This window comes from Oncorhynchus nerka, linkage group LG13, assembly GCF_034236695.1.
Source record: "Oncorhynchus nerka isolate Pitt River linkage group LG13, Oner_Uvic_2.0, whole genome shotgun sequence".
Classification (NCBI taxonomy): Eukaryota; Metazoa; Chordata; class Actinopteri; order Salmoniformes; family Salmonidae; genus Oncorhynchus; species Oncorhynchus nerka.
The window spans coordinates 2,327,858-2,351,972 of record NC_088408.1 but is presented as its reverse complement, the minus strand read 5'-3'; the positions used below and the strand labels follow the sequence as shown (position 1 = coordinate 2,351,972).

At 47.6% G+C, this 24,115-nt stretch overlaps 1 protein-coding gene across 1 annotated transcript; it reads left to right on the top strand.

Moving 5' to 3' along the window:
• Nucleotides 1-7,336: 7,336 nt before the first annotated feature.
• On the top strand, nt 7,337-15,612 carry LOC115125224 (iodotyrosine deiodinase). Its single transcript, XM_065026085.1, is given in 6 exon segments — nt 7,337-7,353; nt 7,502-7,684; nt 7,686-7,732; nt 8,719-8,878; nt 9,363-9,519; nt 14,963-15,612. Coding segments are annotated over 6 exon segments (747 nt in total). The 3' UTR covers nt 15,146-15,612.
• The last annotated feature ends 8,503 nt before the right edge of the window (nt 15,613-24,115 follow it).

Genomic DNA, 24,115 nt, shown 5'->3' with positions numbered 1-24,115 from the left:
TTACTCTACACTTATAGCCTATAGCCCTTTACTCTAGATCTATAGCCCTTTACTCTAGACCTATAGCCTATAGCCATTTACTCTAGACCTATAGCCTATAGCCCTTTACTCTAGACTTATAGCCTATAGCCCTTTACTCTAGACTTATAGCCCTTTACTCTAGATCTATAGCCTATAGCCCTTTACTCTAGACCTATAGCCTATAGCCCTTTACTCCAGACCTATAGCCCTTTACTCTAGACTTATAGCCTATAGCCCTTTACTCCAGACCTATAGCCCTTTACTCTAGATCTATAGCCTATAGCCCTTTACTCTAGACCTATAGCCCTTTACTCTAGATATATAGCCTATAACCCTTTACTCTAGACCTATAGCCTATAGCCCTTTACTCTAGATCTATAGCCCTTTACTCTAGACCTATAGCCCTTTACTCTAGACCTATAGCCCTTTACTCTAGACCTATAGCCTATAGCCCTTTACTCTAGATCTATAGCCCTTTACTCTAGATCTATAGCCCTTTACTCTAGACCTATAGCCCTTTACTCTAGACTTATAGCCTATAGCCCTTTACTCCAGACCTATAGCCCTTTACTCTAGATCTATAGCCTATAGCCCTTTACTCTAGACCTATAGCCCTTTACTCTAGATATATAGCCTATAGCCCTTTACTCTAGACCTATAGCCTATAGCCCTTTACTCTAGATCTATAGCCCTTTACTCTAGACCTATAGCCTATAGCCCTTTACTCTAGACTTATAGCCTATAGCCCTTTACTCTAGATCTATAGCCCTTTACTCTAGACCTATAGCCTATAGCCCTTTACTCTAGACTTATAGCCTATAGCCCTTTACTCTAGACCTATAGCCTATAGCCATTTACTCTAGACCTATAGCCTATAGCCCTTTACTCTAGATATATAGCCCTTTACTCTAGACCTATAGCCCTTTACTCTAGACCTATAGCCCTTTACTCTAGACCTATAGCCCTTTACTCTAGACCTATAGCCCTTTACTCTAGACCTATTGCCTATAGCCCTTTACTCTAGACCTATAGCCCTTTACTCTAGATCTATAGCCTATAGCCGTTTACTCTAGACCTATAGCCCTTTACTCTAGACCTATAGCCTATAGCCGTTTACTCTAGACCTATAGCCCTTTACTCTAGATCTATAGCCCTTTACTCTAGACCTATAACCCTTTACTCTAGACCTATAGCCCTTTACTCTAGATCTATAGCCCTTTACTCTAGGTCTATAGCCCTTTACTCTAGGTCTATAGCCCATAGCCCTTTACTCTAGACCTATAGCCCTTTACTCTAGACCTATAGCCCTTTACTCTAGATCTATAGCCCTTTACTCTAGACCTATAGCCCTTTACTCTAGACCTATAGCCCTTTACTCTAGATCTATAGCCCTTTACTCTAGACATATAGCCCTTTACTCTAGACCTATAGCCCTTTACTCTAGACCTATAGCCCTTTACTCTAGATCTATAGCCCTTTACTCTAGGTCTATAGCCCTTTACTCTAGGTCTATAGCCCATAGCCCTTTACTCTAGACATATAGCCCTTTACTCTAGACCTATAGCCCTTTACTCTAGACCTATAGCCCTTTATTGTAGATCTATAGCCCTTTATCTAGGTCTATAGCCCTTTACCCTAGATCTATAGCCTATAGCCCTTTACTCCAGACCTATAGCCCTTTACTCTAGATCTATAGCCTATAGCCCTTTACTCTAGACCTATAGCCCTTTACTCTAGACCTATAGCCCTTTATTGTAGATCTATAGCCCTTTACTCTAGATCTATAGCCCTTTACTCTAGATCTATAGCCTATAGCCGTTTACTCTAGACCTATAGCCCTTTACTCTAGACCTATAGCCCTTTACTCTAGACCTATAGCCCTTTACTCTAGACCTATAGCCCTTTACTCTAGATCTATAGCCCTTTACTCTAGGTCTATAGCCCTTTACTCTAGGTCTATAGCCCTTTACTCTAGATCTATAGCCCTTTACTCCAGACCTATAGCCCTTTACTCTAGATCTATAGCCTATAGCCCTTTACTCTAGACCTATAGCCCTTTACTCTAGACCTATAGCCCTTTATTGTAGATCTATAGCCCTTTACTCTAGGTCTATAGCCCTTTACTCTAGATCTATAGCCCTTTATTGTAGATCTATAGCCTATAGCCCTTTACTCTAGACCTATAGCCCTTTACTCTAGACCTATAGCCCTTTACTCTAGACCTTTACTCTAGATCTATAGCCCTTTACTCTAGACCTATAGCCCTTTACTCTAGGTCTATAGCCCTTTACTCTAGACCTATAGCCCTTTACTCTAGATCTATAGCCTATAGCCCTTTACTCTAGATCTATAGCCCTTTTCTCTAGATCTATAGCCTATAGCCCTTTACTCTAGACCTATAGCCTATAGCCCTTTACTCTAGACCTATAGCCCTTTACTCTAGACCTATAGCCCTTTACTCTAGATCTATAGCCCTTTACTCTAGATCTATAGCCCTTTACTCTAGACCTATAGCCCTTTACTCTAGATCTATAGCCTATAGCCCTTTACTCTAGACCTATAGCCCTTTACTCTAGATCTATAGCCCTTTACTCTAGATATATAGTCCTTTACTCTAGACCTACAGCCCTTTACTCTAGACCTATAGCCCTTTACTCTAGACCTATAGCCCTTTACTCTAGATCTATAGCCTATAGCCCTTTACTCTAGACCTATAGCCTATAACCCTTTACTCGAGACCTATAGTCCTTTACTCTAGATCTATAGCCCTTTACTCTAGCTCTATAGCCCTTTACTCTAGATCTATAGCCCTTTACTCTAGATCTATAGCCCTTTACTCTAGACCTATAACCCTTTACTCTAGATCTATAGCCTATAGCCCTTTACTCCAGACCTATAGCCCTTTACTCTAGATCTATAGCCTATAGCCCTTTACTCTAGACCTATAGCCCTTTACTCTAGACCTATAGCCCTTTATTGTAGATCTATAGCCCTTTACTCTAGGTCTATAGCCCTTTACTCTAGATCTATAGCCCTTTATTGTAGATCTATAGCCTATAGCCCTTTACTCTAGACCTATAGCCCTTTACTCTAGACCTATAGCCCTTTACTCTAGACCTTTACTCTAGATCTATAGCCCTTTACCCTAGACCTATAGCCCTTTAGTCTAGGTCTATAGCCCTTTACTCTAGACCTATAGCCCTTTACTCTAGATCTATAGCCTATAGCCCTTTACTCTAGACCTATAGCCCTTTACTCTAGATCTATAGCCTATAGCCCTTTACTCTAGACATATAGCCCTTTACTCTAGATCTATAGCCTATAGCCCTTTACTCTAGACCTATAGCCCTTTACTCTAGATCTATAGCCCTTTACTCTAGATATATAGTCCTTTACTCTAGACCTACAGCCCTTTACTCTAGACCTATAGCCCTTTACACTAGACCTATAGCCCTTTACTCTAGATCTATAGCCTATAGCCCTTTACTCTAGACCTATAGCCTATAACCCTTTACTCGAGACCTATAGTCCTTTACTCTAGATCTATAGCCCTTTACTCTAGATCTATAGCCCTTTACTCTAGATCTATAGCCCTTTACTCTAGGTCTATAGCCCTTTACTCTAGACCTATAACCCTTTACTCTAGATCTATAGCCTATAGCCCTTTACTCCAGACCTATAGCCCTTTACTCTAGATCTATAGCCTATAGCCCTTTACTCTAGACCTATAGCCCTTTACTCTAGACCTATAGCCCTTTACTCTAGACCTATAGCCCTTTATTGTAGATCTATAGCCCTTTACTCTAGGTCTATAGCCCTTTACTCTAGATCTATAGCCCTTTATTGTAGATCTATAGCCTATAGCCCTTTACTCTAGACCTATAGCCCTTTACTCTAGACCTATAGCCCTTTACTCTAGATCTATAGCCCTTTACTCTAGGTCTATAGCCCTTTACTCTAGGTCTATAGCCCTTTACTCTAGATCTATAGCCCTTTACTCCAGACCTATAGCCCTTTACTCTAGATCTATAGCCTATAGCCCTTTACTCTAGACCTATAGCCCTTTACTCTAGACCTATAGCCCTTTATTGTAGATCTATAGCCCTTTACTCTAGGTCTATAGCCCTTTACTCTAGATCTATAGCCCTTTATTGTAGATCTATAGCCTATAGCCCTTTACTCTAGACCTATAGCCCTTTACTCTAGACCTATAGCCCTTTACTCTAGACCTTTACTCTAGATCTATAGCCCTTTACTCTAGACCTATAGCCCTTTACTCTAGGTCTATAGCCCTTTACTCTAGACCTATAGCCCTTTACTCTAGATCTATAGCCTATAGCCCTTTACTCTAGGTCTATAGCCCTTTACTCTAGACCTATAGCCCTTTACTCTAGATCTATAGCCTATAGCCCTTTACTCTAGACCTATAGCCTATAGCCCTTTACTCTAGACCTATAGCCCTTTACTCTAGACCTATAGCCCTTTACTCTAGATCTATAGCCCTTTACTCTAGATCTATAGCCCTTTACTCTAGATCTATAGCCTATAGCCCTTTACTCTAGACCTATAGCCCTTTACTCTAGATCTATAGCCTATAGCCCTTTACTCTAGACCTATAGCCCTTTACTCTAGATCTATAGCCCTTTACTCTAGATATATAGTCCTTTACTCTAGACCTACAGCCCTTTACTCTAGACCTATAGCCCTTTACTCTAGACCTATAGCCCTTTACTCTAGATCTATAGCCTATAGCCCTTTACTCTAGACCTATAGCCTATAACCCTTTACTCGAGACCTATAGTCCTTTACTCTAGATCTATAGCCCTTTACTCTAGATCTATAGCCCTTTACTCTAGATCTATAGCCCTTTACTCTAGATCTATAGCCCTTTACTCTAGATCTATAGCCCTTTACTCTAGGTCTATAGCCCTTTACTCTAGACCTATAGCCCTTTACTCTAGATCTATAGCCTATAGCCCTTTACTCTAGACCTATAGCCCTTTACTCTAGACCTATAGCCCTTTACTCTAGACCTATAGCCCTTTATTCTAGACCTATAGCTCTTTATTCTAGACATATAGGCCTTTACTCCAGACCTATAGCCCTTTATTCTAGATCTATAGCCCTTTACTCTAGACCTATAGCCCTTTACTCTAGACCTATAGCCCTTTACTCTAGATCTATAGCCCTTTACTCTAGACCTATAGCCCTTTATTCTAGGACTAGCCAACTAAACTCAACTAAACTAAACTCTACAATTTATGATGGAGTTAAGCTGCAACTAGTCTGGGTGGACTGGAGCTCAGAGTTTTTTTAATCAAAAGTGACTTCAGCACCCAAAGAATAGCCCGCAATTACACAGAACAATGTCGTGTACAATCCCCCCTCTCCTCTCAATACTCAGTCTGACTCAGTCTACAGTCTATGTCTATATATTGCTCAACCTTTGAACCCAAAGCGAGAAAATGACTGCCAAGACAAGAGAAAGAAATAGAGAGAGAGAGAACCTTATTTTCCTTCCTAATTGATGTGTGCATGGGGGGAACAGATCATTAACCACAGAACAGATCATTATCCACAGAACAGATCATTATCCACAGAACAGATCATTATCCACAGAACAGATCATTATCCACAGAACAGATCATTATCCACATCATTAACCACAGAACAGATCATTAACCACAGAACAGATCATTATCCACAGAACAGATCATTAACCACAGAACAGATCATTATCCACATCATTAACCACAGAACAGATCATTATCCACATCATTATCCACAGAACAGATCATTATCCACAGAACAGATCATTATCCACAGAACAGATCATTAACCACAGAACAGATCATTATCCACATCATTAACCACAGAACAGATCATTAACCTCAGAACAGATCATTAACCTCAGAACAGATCATTAACCACAGAACAGATCATTAACCACAGAACAGATCATTAACCACAGAACAGATCATTAACCACAGAACAGATCATTAACCACAGAACAGATCATTAACCACAGAGAACCACAGAACAGATCATTAACAACAGAACAGATCATTAACCACAGGGAACCACAGAACAGATCATTAACCACAGAACAGATCATTAACCACTGAACAGATCATTAACCACAGAACAGATCATTAACCACAGAACAGATCATTAACCACAGAGAACCACAGAACAGATCATTAACCACATCATTAACCACAGAACAGATCATTAACCACAGAACAGATCATTAACCACAGAACAGATTATTAACCACAGAGAACCACAGAACAGATCATTAACCACATCATTAACCACAGAACAGATCATTAACCACAGAACAGATCATTAACCTCAGAACAGATCATTAACCACAGAACAGATCATTAACCACAGAACAGATCATTAACCACAGAGAACCACAGAACAGATCATTAACCACAGAACAGATCATTAACCACAGAACAGATCATTAACCACAGAACAGATGATTAACCACATAACAGATCGTTAACCTCAGAACAGATCGTTAACCTCAGAACAGATCATTAACCACAGAACAGATCATTAACCACAGAACAGATCATTAACCACAGAACAGATCATTAACGACAGAACAGATCATTAGCCACAGGGAACCACAGAACAGATCATTGACCACAGAACAGATCATTAGCCACAGGGAACCACAGAACAGATCATTAACCACAGAACAGATCATTAACCTCAGAACAGATCATTAACCACAGAACAGATCATTAACCACAGAACAGATCATTAACCTCATAACAGATCATTAGCCACAGGGAACCACAGAACAGATCATTGACCACAGAACAGATCATTAGCCACAGGGAACCACAGAACAGATCATTAACCACAGAACAGATCATTAACCACAGAACAGATCATTAACCTCAGAACAGATCATTAACCTCAGAACAGATCATTAACCACAGAACAGATCATTAACCACAGAACAGATCATTAACAGAACAGATCATTAACCACAGAACAGATCATTAACCACAGAACAGATCATTAACCTCAGAACAGATCATTAACCACAGAACAGATCATTAACCACAGAACAGATCATTAACCACAGAACAGATCATTAACCACAGAACAGATCATTAACCACAGAACAGATCATTAGCCACAGGGAACCACAGAACAGATCATTAACCACAGAACAGATCATTAACCACAGAACAGATCATTAACCTCAGAACAGATCATTAACCACAGAACAGATCATTAACCACAGAACAGATCATTAACCACAGAACAGATGAGCGCAACTCAAGGTAGTATGAATGAACACATTCGGTCAAGTAGCTATACAAATGGTTACACTAACCAACCAATATGTGCATGATGTGCACATCTATACATTAACATTGCAGATTGCGCCTTTAATCACATTCAATCCGCCTACAATTTAAAAAGCCTTGCTTTCTGTAGCTTCATAATTCAGACGATTGGTCTTCCCCCCTGTCTGTCTGGTTTTAGAGGATGGTGATTGGGTGGAGAGTGGTGGGGAGGAGGAGCTGGCCCACGTGCCCTACCCGGCTTCTCGGTACCACGTAGAGGTCATGGTTCAGAGGTCACAGGACTTCTTCAACCTGATGAACCAGAGGAGGTCTGTCCGCTTCATCAGCCCGAGCCGTTCCACGACAGGTCATCGACAACGTCATCCGCACTGCAGGTAACACATGCATAATGCACACAGACACACACAGACAGACACACAGACACACAGACACACACAGACAGAAACACAGAAACACAGACACACACAGACAGACACACACAGACACACACAGACAGACACACACAGACACACACAGACAGACACACAGACACACACAGACAGACACACACACAGACACACACACAGACACACACACACACACAGACACACACAGACAGACACACACAGACAGACACACACACAGACACACACAGACAGACACACACAGACAGACACACACACACAGACAGACACACACACAGACACACACAGACACACACACAGACAGACACACACACAGACACACACACACACAGACACACACACACAGACACAGACACACACACAGACACACACAGACACACACAGACACACACACAGACACACACACACACACACACACACACAGACACACACACACACACACACAGACACACAGACACAGACAGACACACACAGACACACACAGACACACAGACACACAGACAGACACACAGACACAGACAGACAAGCACAGACACAGACAGACACACACAAACAGACACACACACAAACAGACACACACACACACACAGACACACACACACACACACACACAGACAGACACACACAGACAGACACACACACAGACACACACACACACACACACACACACACACACACACACACAGACACAGACACACACACAGACACACACAGACACACACACACACACACACACACACAGACACACACACACACACAGACAGACAGACACACACACAGACAGACACACACACAGACAGACACACAGACACACGCAGACACAGACAGACACACACAGACACAGACAGACAAGCACAGACACGCGCAGACAGACACACACACAAACAGACACACACACAAACACACACACACACACACAGACAGACACACATGAATGTGTTGTCTGTGTTGTCCAGGCACAGCCCCCAGTGGAGCCCACACAGAACCCTGGACGTTTGTGGTAGTGTCAGACCCAGAGGTGAAGCACCAGATCAGGCTAGTGGTGGAGGAGGAGGAGGAAGTCAACTACCGTCAGAGGATGGGGGACAAGTGGGTCAGTGACCTGCAGAGGCTCAGGTCAGATAAAATGCACAGTGCAAACACCATGTAGATATACAGCATGTAGATATACACCATGTAGATATACACCATGTAGATATACACCATGTAGATATACAGCATGCACGCAAGTCAGATAATATTTTTTATAACTCTCTCTCCATCTCCCCCTCCCTCCCTCTCTCCCTCGCTCTCTCCTCTCTCTCCATCTCCCCCTCCCTCGCTCTCTCCTCTCTCTCCATCTCCCCCTCCCTCCCTCTCTCCCTCGCTCTCTCTCTCCATCTCCCCCTCCCTCCCTCTCTCCCTCGCTCTCTCCTCTCTCTCCATCTCCCCCTCCCTCCCTGTCTCCCTCACTCTCTCCTCCCTCTCTCCCCCTCTCTCCTCCCTTCCCCATCTCTCTCTCTCTCCCCCTCTCTCTCCCCTCTCTCCTCCCCCTCTCCCCCTCCCCCATCTCTCCTCCCTCTCTCTCCCCCTCTCTCCCTCTCTCCTCCCTCTCTCCCAGGACTAACTGGGTGAAGCAGTATCTTGATGTGGCTCCCTACCTCGTGTTGATATTTAAACAGACGTACGGCATCGTAGCTGGAGGACAGAAGAGGACTCATTACTACAATGAGATCAGTGTGTCCATCTCCTGTGGCCTGCTATTGGCCGCGCTGCAGGTCAGAGCATTCACACACGGTCATTTACATTTGAGTCATTTAGCAGACGCTCTTATCCAGAGCAACTTACAGCTAGTGCGTTCATCTTAATAAAATAGCTAGGTGAGACAACCACACTCATTCAGATTTCATCAAGTCACAATCCCCGTGGACCACTGGGGCGTACTCAGGGATGTGGACCACCGGGGGCGAACTCAGGAACGTGGACCTCTGGGGCGTACTCAGGGATGTGGGCCGCTGGGGCGTACTCAGGGACGCGGACCGCTCGGGCGTACTCAGGGACGTGGACCACTGGGGCATACTCAGGGACGTGGACCACTGGGGTGTTCTCAGGGACGTGGACTTCTGGGGCATACTCAGGGACGTGGACCGCTGGGGCGAACTCAGGAACGTTGACCTCTGGGGCGTACTCAGGGACGTGGACTTCTGGGGCGTACTCAGGGACGTGGACCGCTGGGGCGTACTGATATGATTCTCTATTCTATCTGAAGAGGGCACCGACAGACACTGCAGCTCTGCCTCTAGCTCCTAAGCAACTTCACAGTATTTTTTGTTTTTTGTGTTATTTCTTATATTATTAGTCTAGAATGTTTTTTTGTGTTATAAAATACATTCGGAAAGAACTTCTGGATATCAGAGAGTGGTAACTCACCAGTATTACGACCAGAAACACGACTTTCCCGAATTGGATCCCTTGTTCGTACCCCCAAGGCAACTAAACTTATCCCAGAGGCTGCTCCAAGACGCCGTCAGTGGAGAAGAGGTATTCGGAGTGGACTTCTAGTCCGACTCAGGAGGCGTGCACACCATCCATCGCTTCCGACTATAATTCCCGCTAATGTTAATTCCCTGGACAATAAAGTAGATGAGCTCAGGGCGAGGATCTCCTTCCAGAGAGACATCAGGCACTGTAACATACTCTGTTTCACGGAATCATGACACTACTCAGGATATAATGTCCCCGTCCATACAGCCAGCTGGGTTCTCAGTACATCGGGCAGACAGGAATAAAGACCTCTCCGGGAAGAGGAAAGGTGGAGGTGTATGTTTCATGATTAACTGCTCATGGTGTGATTGTGGTAATGTACAGTAACTCAAGTTCTTTTGTTCCCCTGACCTAGAATACCTCACAATCATATTACCGCCCCAGATAATTATCTTCGGTTATAGTCACAACCGTGTATATTCCCCCTCAAGCCGATATCACGACGGCCTTCAAGGAACTACACTGGTCTTTGTGCAAACAGGAAACTACATATCCCGAGGCAACATTTATTGTAGCTGGGGATTTAAAAAAAAAACATTTTGGGAGGAAAACATTACCGAAGTTCTATCAACACATTGCCTGTTGTGCTTGTGCTTCGAAAACTCTCGACCATTGTCACTCTCCCTTTCGGGATGGCTACAAGGACCTCCCCTGCCCTCCCATCGGCAAATCAGATCACACCTCCCTTCTGCTCTACCCTTCCTATAGTCAGAAACTCAAACAGGAAGTACCCATGCTAAGATCTATTTAATGCTGGTCTGACAAATCGGAATCCATGCTTCAAGATTGTTTTGATCACGCGGACTGTGATATGTTCCCGGGTTGCCTCTGAGAATAACATTGACGTATACACTGAGACGGTGACTGAGTTCATCAGGAAGTGGTTTAGAGGATGTTGTTCCCACTGTGGCTATTAAAACCTACCCAAACCAAAAACCGTGAAAGCGCGAACCACGACAAGGTCACTGGAAATATGGTTGAGTACAAACAGTCCAGCTATGCCCACCGTAAGTCAATCAAACAGGCAAAACATCAGTACAGAGACAAAGTGGAGTCGCAATTCAACTGCTCAGACACGAGATGTATGTGGCAGGGACTCCAGACAATGACATATTACAAAGGGAAAACCAGCCACTGACGACTTGCTCCCAGACAAGCTAAACACCTTCTTCACCCGCTTTGAGGATAACAGAGTGCTACCGACGCAGCCCTCGGCCAAGGACTGTGGTCCTCCGTGGTCGACGTGAGTAAGGACTGTGGGCTGTTCTCCGTGGTCGACGTGAGTAAGGACTGTGGGCTGTTCTCCGTGGTCGACGTGAGTAAGGACTGTGGGCTGTTCTCCGTGGTCGACGTGAGTAAGGACTGTGGGCTGTTCTCCGTGGTCGACGTGAGTAAGGACTGTGGGCTGTTCTCCGTGGTCGACGTGAGTAAGGACTGTGGGCTGTTCTCCGTGGTTGACGTGAGTAAGGACTGTGGGCTGTTCCCCGTGGTCGACGTGAGTAAGGACTGTGGTCCTCCGTGGTCGACGTGAGTAAGGACTGTGGGCTGTTCTCCGTGGTCGACGTGAGTAAGGACTGTGGTCCTCTGTGGTCGACGTGAGTAAGGACTGTGGGCTGTTCCCCGTGGTCGACGTGAGTAAGGACTGTGGGCTGTTCTCCGTGGTCGACGTGAGTAAGGACTGTGGGCTGTTCTCCGTGGTCGACGTGAGTAAGGACTGTGGGCTGTTCTCCGTGGTCGACGTGAGTAAGGACTGTGGGCTGTTCTCCGTGGTCGACGTGAGTAAGGACTGTGGGCTGTTCTCCGTGGTCGACGTGAGTAAGGACTGTGGGCTGTTCTCCGTGGTCGACGTGAGTAAGGACTGTGGGCTGTTCCCCGTGGTCGACGTGAGTAAGGACTGTGGGCTGTTCTCCGTGGTCGACGTGAGTAAGGACTGTGGTCCTGCGTGGTCGACGTGAGAAAGACATTTAAGCGTGTCAACCCACACAAGGCTGCCGGCTCAGACGGCATCCCTAGCCGCGTCCTCAGAGCATGTGCAGACCAGCTGACTGGAGTGTTTATGGACATATTCAATCTCCCTATTCCAGTCTGCTGTCCCCACTTGCTTCAAGATGTCCACCATTGTTCCTGTACCCAAGAAAGCGAAGGTAACTGACTATAGCCCCGTAGCACTCACTTCTGTCATCATGAGGTGCTTTGAGAGTCTAGTTAAGAATTGTATCACCTCCACCTTACCTGTAACCCTTAACCCACTTCAATTTGCTTACCGCCCCAATAGATCCACAGACGATGCAATCACCATCACACTACACAGTGCCCTGTCCCATCTGGAGGAATACCTATGTGAGAATGCTGTTCATTGCCTTCAACACCATAGTACCCTCCAAGCTCATCATTAAGCTTGGGGCCCTGGGTCTGAAAACCGCCCTGTACAACTGGGCCTTGGACTTTCTGATGGGCGGCCCCCAGGTGGTGAAGGTAGGAAACAACACCTCCACTACGCTAATTCTCAACACTGGGGCCCCACAAGGATGAGTGCTCAGCCCCCTCCTGTACTCCTTGTTCACCCATGACTGAGTGGCCATGCACGCCTCCAACTCAATCACCAAGTTTTCAGACAACACAACAGTAGTAGGCCTGATTACCAACAATGACGAGACAGTCTACAGGGATGGAGGTGAGGGCCCTGGAGGAGTGGTGCCAGGAAAATAACCTCTCCCTCAACATCAACAAAACGAAGGAGCTGATCGTGGACTTCAGGAGACAGAAGAGGGAGTACGCCCCCTATCCACATCAACTGTGCTGCAGGGGAGAAGGTGAAAAGCTTCAAGTTCCTGGGCATACACGTCGCTACCACCCGGTTACACAACCCTGCACTTTAGAGGCCGCTGCAGTAATGTACATACTGTCGAAATGGAATCACTGGTCACTTTAATAACATTAAACTGTTTTACTCATTTCATATGTACTGTATATAATGTATTCTAGTCAAGTCCATCCTATTCAACTATTGCTGTACTATTCTATCCTATGTATTCTATAGATATACTATATATTCCATCCACATCCGGTCTATAATGTCTATACATCCCATCATATATAAAATGCATTCGGAAAGTATTCAGACCCCTTGACTTTTTCTACATTTGGTTACGTTACAGTCTTATTCTAAGTCGCAGTGGTGGGTGGTATAAGGTGCTTTAGTGACAAAACGGATGGTACTGTGATAAACTGCATCCAGTTTGCTGAGTTGAGTGTTGGAAGCAATTTTGTAGATGACATCGCCAAAGTCGAGGATCGGTAGGATAGTCAGTTTTACTAGGGTAAGTTTGGCGGCGTGAGTGAAGGAGGCTTTGTTGCGGAATAGAAAGCCGACTCTTGATTTGATTTTAGATTGGAGATGTTTGATATGAGTCTGGAAGGAGAGTTTACAGTCTAGCCAGACACCTAGGTACTTATAGATGTCCACATATTCTAGGTCGGAACCATCCAGGGTGGTGATGCTAGTCAGGCGTGCGGGTGCAGGCAGCGAACGGTTGAAAAGCATGCATTTGGTTTTACTAGCGTTTAAGAGCAGTTGGAGGCCACGGAAGGAGTGTTGTATGGCATTGAAGCTCGTTTGGAGGTTAGATAGCACAGTGTCCAAGGACGGGCCGGAAGTATATAGAATGGTGTCGTCTGCGTAGAGGTGGATCAGGGAATCGCCCGCAGCAAGAGCAACATCATTGATATATACAGGGAAAAGAGTCGGCCCGAGAATTGAACCCTGTGGCACCCCCATAGAGACTGCCAGAGGACCGGACAGCATGCCCTCCGATTTGACACACGGAACTCTGTCTGCAAAGTAATTGGTGAACCAGGCAAGGCAGTCATCCGAAAAACCGAGGCTACTGAGTCTGCCGATAAGAATATGGTGATTGACAGAGTCGAAAGCCTTGGCACAAGCATTTAGTTAGGTATTACTGTTGGAGCTAGGAACACAAGCATTTAGGTAGGTATTACTGTTGGAGTTAGGAACACAAGCATTTGGTTAGATATTACTGCACTGTTAGAGCTAGGAACACAAGCATTTAGTTAGATACTACTACACTGTTGGAGCTAGGAACACAAGCATTTAGGTAGGTATTACTGTTGGAGTTAGGAACACAAGCATTTGGTTAGATATTACTGCACTGTTGGAGCTAGGAACACTAGCATTTAGCTAGGTTTTTACTGTTGGAGCTAGGAACACAAGCATTTAGGTAGGTATTACTATTGGAGCCAGGAACACAAGCATTTAGGTAGATATTACTGTTGGAGCTAGGAACACAAGCATTTAGGTAGGTATTGCTGCACTGTTGGAGCTAGGAACACTAGCATTTAGCTAGGTTTTACTGTTGGAGCTAGGAACACTAGCATTTCACTACACCCTTAATAACATCTAAATATTTGATTTGAAATAAAATGTCAAACAAAGACAGAAGGATGTTACATTTCAGAATGTTGACGTAGAAATGTGTTGTGTAGAACAGACATTATCGTCTGTCAGATAGAACAGGGAATGGTGTCAGCTCTAGGCAACCATAAGAGCATTTCTAAACCCTTAATAAACCTCTGGATTCTGTATGTGTTTGATATTCTGACCGAACCCATGTCTCTCTGTGTTTGACTGACATGCAGTCTGTCCAATCCCCTTGTCAGAATGCAGGTCTGGTGACGACGACGACGACGCCCCTCAACTGCGGCCCCCAGCTCAGGCTGCTCCTCGGTCGGCCAGCCAATGAGAAGCTGCTGATGCTACTTCCTGTTGGTTACCCCGCCCCCGACGCCACCGTGCCCGACCTCACCCGCAAGCCACTCGACGACATCATGGTACACCTGTGACATCATCATAAAGGGCCCGGCCGAGTGACATCATAGATGTAGGGGTGCCTTCTGTCCTCGTCTCCTCCCAGTTATCTGCAATGATTTGTAAAGCAGCAACAGTCATCAAAATGTTTACTATTCTAATAAATGCAACAGTTGGACAATAAATGAAGATACTCCAAACTTTTAGATTTTTTTTATAATCCATCAGATATCGAGTGAATTATAGCATAAAACATTTTACTGGCACGGACAAATAATGTTCAGGATTTTGGTGGAAATTCAGGTATTCAATTTATTGTTAAATTTCACTTCGTTTTTTTCTTAGAATGAACTAATATTCTAACGGTATCAGGTATTTTTTGTAACTTTTTTGTGTTAAAATGGAAGAAAATGGTAAAGAAAGAAAATGGTATTACCTCATTTGCATAAACACATGCTGTGTGTTTGCATATATTAATAAATTAACAAAGGGGTGGAACAAGGCTGCACACACCAAACTAGTGCTCTGTCTAGGCCTACCTGTACTCACCTGTACTCACCTGTACTCACCTGTGCCTCAGTAATTAATGTTGTCACATTCTAATTCAACATGTATGTCAATAGCAGAGGTGCATTCAGTTCGCATGAACATTTACTACGCTGCAGAACGGCACATTCTTCCATAACGTTCCTGTATGTTCTTGAACAGACTTTGAGGTAAGTTTGGTGGGTGTGGCTTGAAGCCTTGAGTGACGTATTTAAAGAGCAGTGGCCATGTTGACAGCGCCCCCAAACCCGTTTTTCAACTGCTTTTTCAGTAGAGCATCTTTTTGGTTGAATTGAACGTTCCAGAACATAAATCAAATCAAATCAAATGAACGTAGCCCTGGATACCTTTAGATAAAAAAAAAATAAACAGGTTTGGCTCGAGATTACACCTCTACAGTGACCTCCACTAATATTGGTTAAAAAAAAATGAGCAAAACGGGCTGTGAAATTGTTTTATTTGCTGTTCTTCATCCTCTTGGTCTTTCATTCAAAATATTCACAAAAATGTGACCATTGGGGGAACTCCACAATATTTCTGAGCTCATATTCTATAAGAGGTTCAGGAACTCGGTAGAACATTTGAGGTGAAGGTACTCTGCTCCTCCCAAATCACAACTACACATTTGTTTTGATCACGTTACACATATATTTTGGGATTCCTCCAACGCCATTTGCCAATGTGGAGTGGAGAAGAAACTTTCTTGCAATAGCATTTCCGTCCACTTTCCTTCTCCTCGCCGCCTCTCCTCAATTACGATTTCATCCTTATTCATTAGCAGTCGAGGAGATGAGGGTGGAGAGGACGGAGGAGAGGAGGCGAGGAGAGGAGGGAGGCGGGGCCGAGGAGAGGACAGAGGAGTCAAGGAGAGAACGGAGGAGAGGAGTGAGGAGAGGAGAGGAAAAGAAGAGGAGGGAAGAAAGGAGAGGACGAATGAGAGGATGGAGGAAAGGAGAGGACGGGGAGGGAACAGATGAGAGGAGGAGAGGACGAATGAGAGGAGAGGAGGAGGGGATGAGAGGAGAGAAGAGGATGCGAGGAGATGAGCAGGAGAGGAGGGAGGAGGTTCTCCCATTATATGTACAGGGAAATAACATTGGTTACATCCCAATCATTGGCCACGCTTCCTCCCATAGTGATTTGAAACTAAAATGACTGGTATAAGAAATATGGTGGAAACTTCCTCTTGAGTGAAGCCCAGTGGTGTATATACTATAGTGGTTCTCAACCTTTTTTGGTTACTGTACCACCAACTACATTTTTCTCTGCCCGAGGTACCCCTGAAGTACCCCCGAAGTACCCCCAAAGTACCCCTGAAGTACTTTCTCATGTGCCCTTAAGGCCGTTCCGTTCTGCCAGTCACATTCTGTTAAAGGTCCCCTAAGCACACACATCCCTGGGTCGCTCCTCTTTTCAGTTCGCTGAAGCTAGCGACTGGAACGAGCTGCAACAAACACTCAAACTGGACAGTTTTATCTCAATCTCTTCATTCAAAGACTCAATCATGGACACTCTTACTGACAGTTGTGGCTGCTTTGTGTGATGTATTGTTGTCTCTACCTTCTTGCCCTTTGTTCTGTTGTCTGTACCCAATAATGTTTGTACCATGTTTTGTGCTGCTACCATGTTGTGTTGCTACCATGTCGTTGTCATGTTGTGATGCTACCATGTCGTTGTCATGTTGTGTTGCTACCATGCTGTGTCGTCTTTGGTCTCTCTTTATGTTGTGTTGTCTCTCTTGTCGTGATCTGTGTTTTGTCCTATATTTATATTTGATTTATTTTGAATCCCAGACCCCCATCAAGGGCAGGAGGCCTTTTGCCTTCTGGTAGGCCATCATTGTAAATAATAATTTGTTCATAACAGACTTGCCTAGTTAACTAAAGGTTAAATAAAAAATAAAATAACATAAAAATGGCAGTAAGCCTATGGCCTGAAATATCATAAGGCGTCCGCAGGCTTCCCATCCGAAACAGTTCATGCATATATTATCACTACATTTTGTACCCCCTGTGGATAGGCCAAGTTACCCCCTAATACCCTGGGTTGAGAACCACAGGTCTACCCCATGCCTCCACCAATCCAATACTTTTAGAAGTAGTAAACTCAATTTAAACTCGACTCAACTTGAAAGATCATCAAACTAACATTGTAAAGAGCATCTAATTTCACATTGTAATACAATGACGTTTCTAATTCTTTAATTAATTTAATTATTAAATTGGTTTGATGAACATGATCCTGATCATTTGAATTAGAAGACAACAGCTTATGATTTTATTTAAAAAACGTCTGAAAATAAACACATATATATGTATATATTGTAATGACCTGACTAGATCATAAATGAACAATTGTCCAGACAGAGGCTTGAGTTTGCGAATTGACGGTTTATTGAACCAACTTTACACAGGCTACTGTTTGGGCCGTAGCACACGCCAAATAGATGACAGATAACCCACAAGCCAATCGTGACCTTCTCTTGTGAAGCCCAGACGTAAGAGAGAGAGAACAAAGGCTGAACCTGGTCTTAACTTCCAATGCCCAACCCCCCTCCACGCCACTCCGCCAACCACCAGGATGCCCGGCATCAGAACATTCCAGGCATTCCCGTGATTGGCAGATAGCAGGTTGATTGACATGTCGGACCCCGCGAACACCGGGTACTGGTCAGTACAACACAACCACCTCCTAGCCTAGCACATAACACACAGCTGTCTGTGCGGGTCGCTACACAGCCCCCCACCACAAAGTCCCTCGTCCCCGAGGGAACAAACAAAGTCTCTGAAGCGACCCGGAGGTCTCCTTTGCCTGCGTGGCCGTGATGGTCGCAGAGTGCCCCTCTGGGAACCAGGGGATGAAGGCAGGGATATGGGGGACAAGGAAGCGGGAACGGGTAATACAGTCCGTGGTTCTGGGGAACCACGCGGTGACACAGGGGGAGACAGGGGAGTGGGCTGTCTGGAGCCTTGTCTGCGGCACCTGAGGGTGGGTGCCTGGAGAATGTCATTGCCAGAGAGGGGAATTGTGGGGGTTCCTGGGGTTTGGGAGAAGAGGCCCCTCTGTATGGGGCTAACCTGTCCCGGTGCAGTGCCACCTTTCTCCCCCTGGGAGGAAGCTGCACCAGTACACAACCTCCCCTACCCTCTCCAGGACACTGCAGGGTCCCACCCAGTGACTGTCCAACTTGGGGCATCTGCCTTTTTTTCCTTAGGGGCTGTAGACCCAGACCAGCTCCCCAGCCACAAAGTGCCTTCCCGGGTGTGCACGTCATAGTTCCTTTTCTGCCTCACACCTGCATTCACCAGCTGCTCTCTGGCGAAGGTGTGGGCTGTCTCAGGCGGTCCTGGAGTCTCCGGGCATACTCCGGCCCCGGAGGAACATGAGGGCTATCCAGGGGCCGACCAAACGCCATCTCCGCAGGGTGCGGATCTCTCTCCCCAGCATGAGGAGGGCAGGCGTGCAGGAGGTGGAGTCTTGGACAGCGGAGCGGCATGCCATGAGGACCATAGGCAGGTGCTTGTCCCAGTCACGCTGGTGTTTGGAAGAGACGATGGCCAGCTGCTGTCCAAGCGTTTTGTTGAAGCGCTCCACAAGGCCATCACTTTGAGGATGGAGAGGAGTAGTGCGGGTCTTGTGCATACCCAGCCTCTCACACATGGTGGCGAACACACGGGACTCAAAGTTTCTGCCTTGGTCGCTGTGGATGGACTCTGCAGCTCCAAACCTGCTGAACATCCCCGCTGTCAGGGCGTCGACGATGGTCTCTGCCTCCTGGTCAGGCAGAGCATAGGCCTCGGGCCATTTTGTGAAATAGTCCATGGCCGTGAGCACCCAGCGGTTTCCACTGTCTGTGGTGGGGAACGGCCCAACTACATCCACTCCCACCCTCTCCATGGGAGCCCCCACTGGGAACTGTTGGAGCTGAGCATGAGAGCGGCCTGGGGGCCCTTTCTCGCTGTGCAGTTGTCACAGCGGCGACAAAAGTCCTCCACATCCCTCTTGTGCTGCCCCCAGTAGAAGCCCTGACGGAGACGGCGCAGTGTTTTTGTGACCCCAAAGTGTCCAGTCCCCACCCCCATGAGTACTCTGGAGCACAGCCTCCCGCAATGCTTTTGGGACCACCACCTGCCACCTCTCCTCTCCCGTAGCTGACTCCTTCCATGCCCGCTGTAGCACGCCATCAGCCAGCCGCAGTCTCTCAAACTTCGACCACAACCCTTTGGTCGCGAGTGAGAGCGCTGTCACCTCTTCCCATGGTGGCCTCACCTGCGCCTCTACCCACTGTAGCACTGGCTGTAGGTCTGTGTCCCGTCCCTGCTGCTGCCGCCATTCAGCCACGTCGACAGTCTGCAGCTCACAGCAGACAGGCCCGCTCGCCCCACACACTGTGGCACAGACACCCTCCTCTGCCCGCAGCTCTCTCTCCCGTCCCTCTCTCCGTTCACAGTGGCGGCAGCCGTCTGCAGTACAGGGCCGACGGGACATGGCGTCGGCGTTGGAGTGGCGTGCCCCTGCCCTGTGCACCACCGTGAAGTCATACGGCTGAAGCTCCTCCAACCAGCGTGCCACCTGCCCCTCTGGCTCTCTGAAAGACATGAGCCACTGGAGAGCAGAGTGGTCAGTCCTTACAGTAAAGGGCAGACCACCCAGGTAGTACTTGAAGTGTTTGACGGAAGCCACAACAGCCAAGAGCTCCCGCCGGGTGACACAGTAGCGGCGCTCATGTTTGTCAAATGTTTTGCTGAAGTACGCCACCACTCTCTCCCCCTCTGGCCCCACCTGGGCCAGCACCCCACCCATGCCCACATTGCTCGCGTCTGTGTCCAGGATAAAGGGCAAGGTGAGGTCAGGGGGCGAGCACGGGGCCTCGATCAGTGCACGTTTGAGGGTGTTGAACGCCTCCTCACACTCCACTGTCCAAGTGAAAGCCTTGTCCTTCGGCAGCAGGCGGTTCAGTGGAGCAGCAACGCTTGAGAAGCCCCGTACAAACCTCCTGTAGTACGAGGCCAGGCCCAGGAAGCTCTTCAGCTGACGCTGGTCGGTGGGGGTGGGCCAGTCTCTGACAGCCCCTACCTTGTCCTCCATGGTGCTGATCCCCTCCTTCCCCACTCGGTGGCCCAAGAAGGACACCTCTCTCCTCATGAAGTGGCACTTCTCGGGGTGGAGCTTCAGACCTGCGGCAGCCACCCTCTCCAGCACACGCCGTAGCGCCCCCAGGGCTGACTGGAAGGAGCTGCCATGGGCCAGGATGTCATCGAGGTATACCAGACACTGCTGTCGGGGGATGCCATCCAGCAACTTGTCCATCAAACGCTCAAAAGTAGCTGGAGCGTTGCACAGGCCAAAGCACAGGACCTTGAACTGCCAGTGTCCTCTGTTAGTGGAGAACGCAGTTTTGGCTCTGGCCTCTGGGGAGAGGGGCACCTGCCAGTAGCCACTGCGGAGGTCTAGTGAGGAGAACCAGGAGGACCCCCTAACCAGGTCCAGCGACTCATCGATACGTGGTATGGGGTATGAGTCCTTCCTGGTTACCTCATTCAGCCGCCTGTAGTCCGCACAGAACCTCAGCTTGCCCCCCTTCTTCGGAACCATGACGACTGGCGCCGCCCAGGGGCTGTCTGAGGGCTCAATGAAGTCTGCCCGCTGCATCTCCAACACAGCCTTGTCTGCCGCCTCCTGGCGTGCCAGCGGGATACGGCGGGGACGCATCTTGATGGGTCGAGCATCACCTGTGTCGATCTCATGCTGCACCAGAAGAGTCTGACCCACCTCTTCCTCACTCAACGCAAAGCTGTCTCTGAATTCAAACAGCAACTGCCACAACTGTTCCTGCTGCTCAGGGTCAAGACCAACACAGTTCCTCCCCATATCTCCCTCACTGCAGACAGTGTCCTCTCCTCTCCCATCTGGGGTAGCTGGGCTGGGGGTGCGGCCCGGGCTCACAGAGGGCTGTGTCATGGAGGTAGCTGGGGAATGTAACACACCGCCGTAGGTGACAGGGGGACTGGGGAAAAGTCACACACAGCTGTGGGGGAGGGGGCGCAGCCATGAGTCTCTGCTGCTTTAACTGTTGGAGTAAAGGGTTTGTTGGGTTGAGTGAATGTGACATTAGGGGGGGCCATGGTGACTTCCGTCCCTCCCTGGATGCTCAGTGTGCCCCTATTTAGGTCTAACTGGCAGCCTGTGCTCCTAAGAAAGTCCAACCCCAGGATACAAGGGTCCTGCACAGCCGCCACCCACACAGGATGACGCACAGTCCTGCCCCCTACTGTCAGAGTCATTATTCCCTTCCCTTTCATGGGTGCCAGCTCACCTGTGACTGTGCGGAGCTGCACAGTTGTAGGCTCACACTGAGTCCAACCTGGCACAATATCTTGTCTCACCAGGGTTACTGTGGACCCAGTGTCCACCAGGGCGGAGCAGGGCACCCCCTCCACAGTGACAGGGACATGACAAAAGTCCCCAACACAGGTCCGGCCCACCACAACAACAGGCTCCATCCGCTTGCCCTCGTCTGCTTCTGGGGAAGTGGAGCCTTGCTTCCCGTCTGTGCCGGTGGGCTCCTCCTGAAGATGATGGTGGTTGGGATAGAAAGCCAGGGGTCCGCACTACCCGGTCTATGCGGACCCCGAGCCGTTTCCCTGAGCTCTGGGGGACATGGGGCAATCTCGGCGCAGATGGCCTGGCTGGCCACAACCCCAGCAGACCCTGGGACCAGGGCTTGTGTTTCGTGCCGCCTGTAGCGACACAGCCCGAATGAGTTCTGTCATTTCGGCCACCCAAGCAGGCTTTTCCGGCTCCGGGCTGCTTTGTCCCCCAGCTCGCACAGAGGGTGTGTCTCCCTGCACCCCCACCAAAGCCCCAGCTGAAGCCCCAGCCCACACCAGATCCCTCTCCAAAGCCATCTCCAAGGCTGTCTGCAATGACTCAGGATGAGCCAGCTGGGTCTGTATGCGCAGCTCCGTAGGGGAGAGCGCCTGTATGAACTGGTCCCGTGCTAGCTCGCTCTGCACGGAGGGGGGCATGTGAGCATATGCCCGCCGAGAGAGGCTCTCAATGTCATTAGCTAGCACCCGTAGAGGCTCTCCAGGCTGCCTGCGTCTATTCCTCAGTTTGGAGCGCAGTAGCCCGGGCTGTACACACTGTCCATAGCGCCTCCTCAGTGCTCCCACTAGAGCACCATAATCATGCCTGTCCTCGGGGCTAATCAATATCAAACAGGCCAGAGCTTCATCCGTGAGGCATAAAGCCAACTGCAGTGCCCTTTCTTCATCCGACCACCCCCTAAAATGAGCTAACAGTTCAAACTGAGCATGAAAAGCTTCCCAATCCGCCTTACCGGAATACTTCGGGGTCTTAACAGATACGGACGCAGCCGGGAACTGGGCGCCGCCATGTTTGTTTACATCCTGAGCCACAGATTCCTCGTCACGCCATGTCGACGTCGCCACTTCGGTCCGCCCACCAGAATCCGCGCGAAATACACTCGACGAAGCACTCCTGCCCGCTTCAGCCGCCATCACTCTAACGTCCTCCCTCAAGCGGCCTCTGCGCTCCGACGCCCTGGCGATCTCCTCAGACAGAACCCCCGACGTCCATTCACACGCACCTCCTTGGCCATAATCGTCCCCTACCTCCACCTTCACTTTCGGATTCCCTCGAAGCATTTTCAATCCCCGTTCTCACCTACGGTAGCTAGCCACATAAGTCAGCTAGCTAGCTGGCTAACTTGTATCAACGTTTTTACTTCTGACACCAATGTAATGACCTGACTAGATCATAAATGAACAATTGTCCAGACAGAGGCTTGAGTTTGCGAATTGACGGTTTATTGAACCAACTTTACACAGGCTACTGTTTGGGCCGTAGCACACGCCAAATAGATGACAGATAACCCACAAGCCAATCGTGACCTTCTCTTGTGAAGCCCAGACGTAAGAGAGAGAGAACAAAGGCTGAACCTGGTCTTAACTTCCAATGCCCAACCCCCCTCCACGCCACTCCGCCAACCACCAGGATGCCCGGCATCAGAACATTCCAGGCATTCCCGTGATTGGCAGATAGCAGGTTGATTGACATGTCGGACCCCGCGAACACCGGGTACTGGTCAGTACAACACAACCACCTCCTAGCCTAGCACATAACACACAGCTGTCTGTGCGGGTCGCTACAATATATTGTTCCTGACTTTACATTTGATTTAAGTCATTGGAATTGTTGGGTTTATTCTAGACAGCATTATAAACTATAATTATAAACTGTGGTTCAGTACAGCGCGAACCTAACGTAGCAGACATAAGAGAAACACGTTTTTCTTCTAGAAAGGAATACAGCTTTTGTCAAAAGGGACTTTTCGTAGCAGGTTTAGAAGTTACGCAACAGGTTAGGAGTATTAACATAGCAGTTTGGGATAATTAGGTTAAGGTTAGGAAAAATGTACAAAACAAAATCTACTT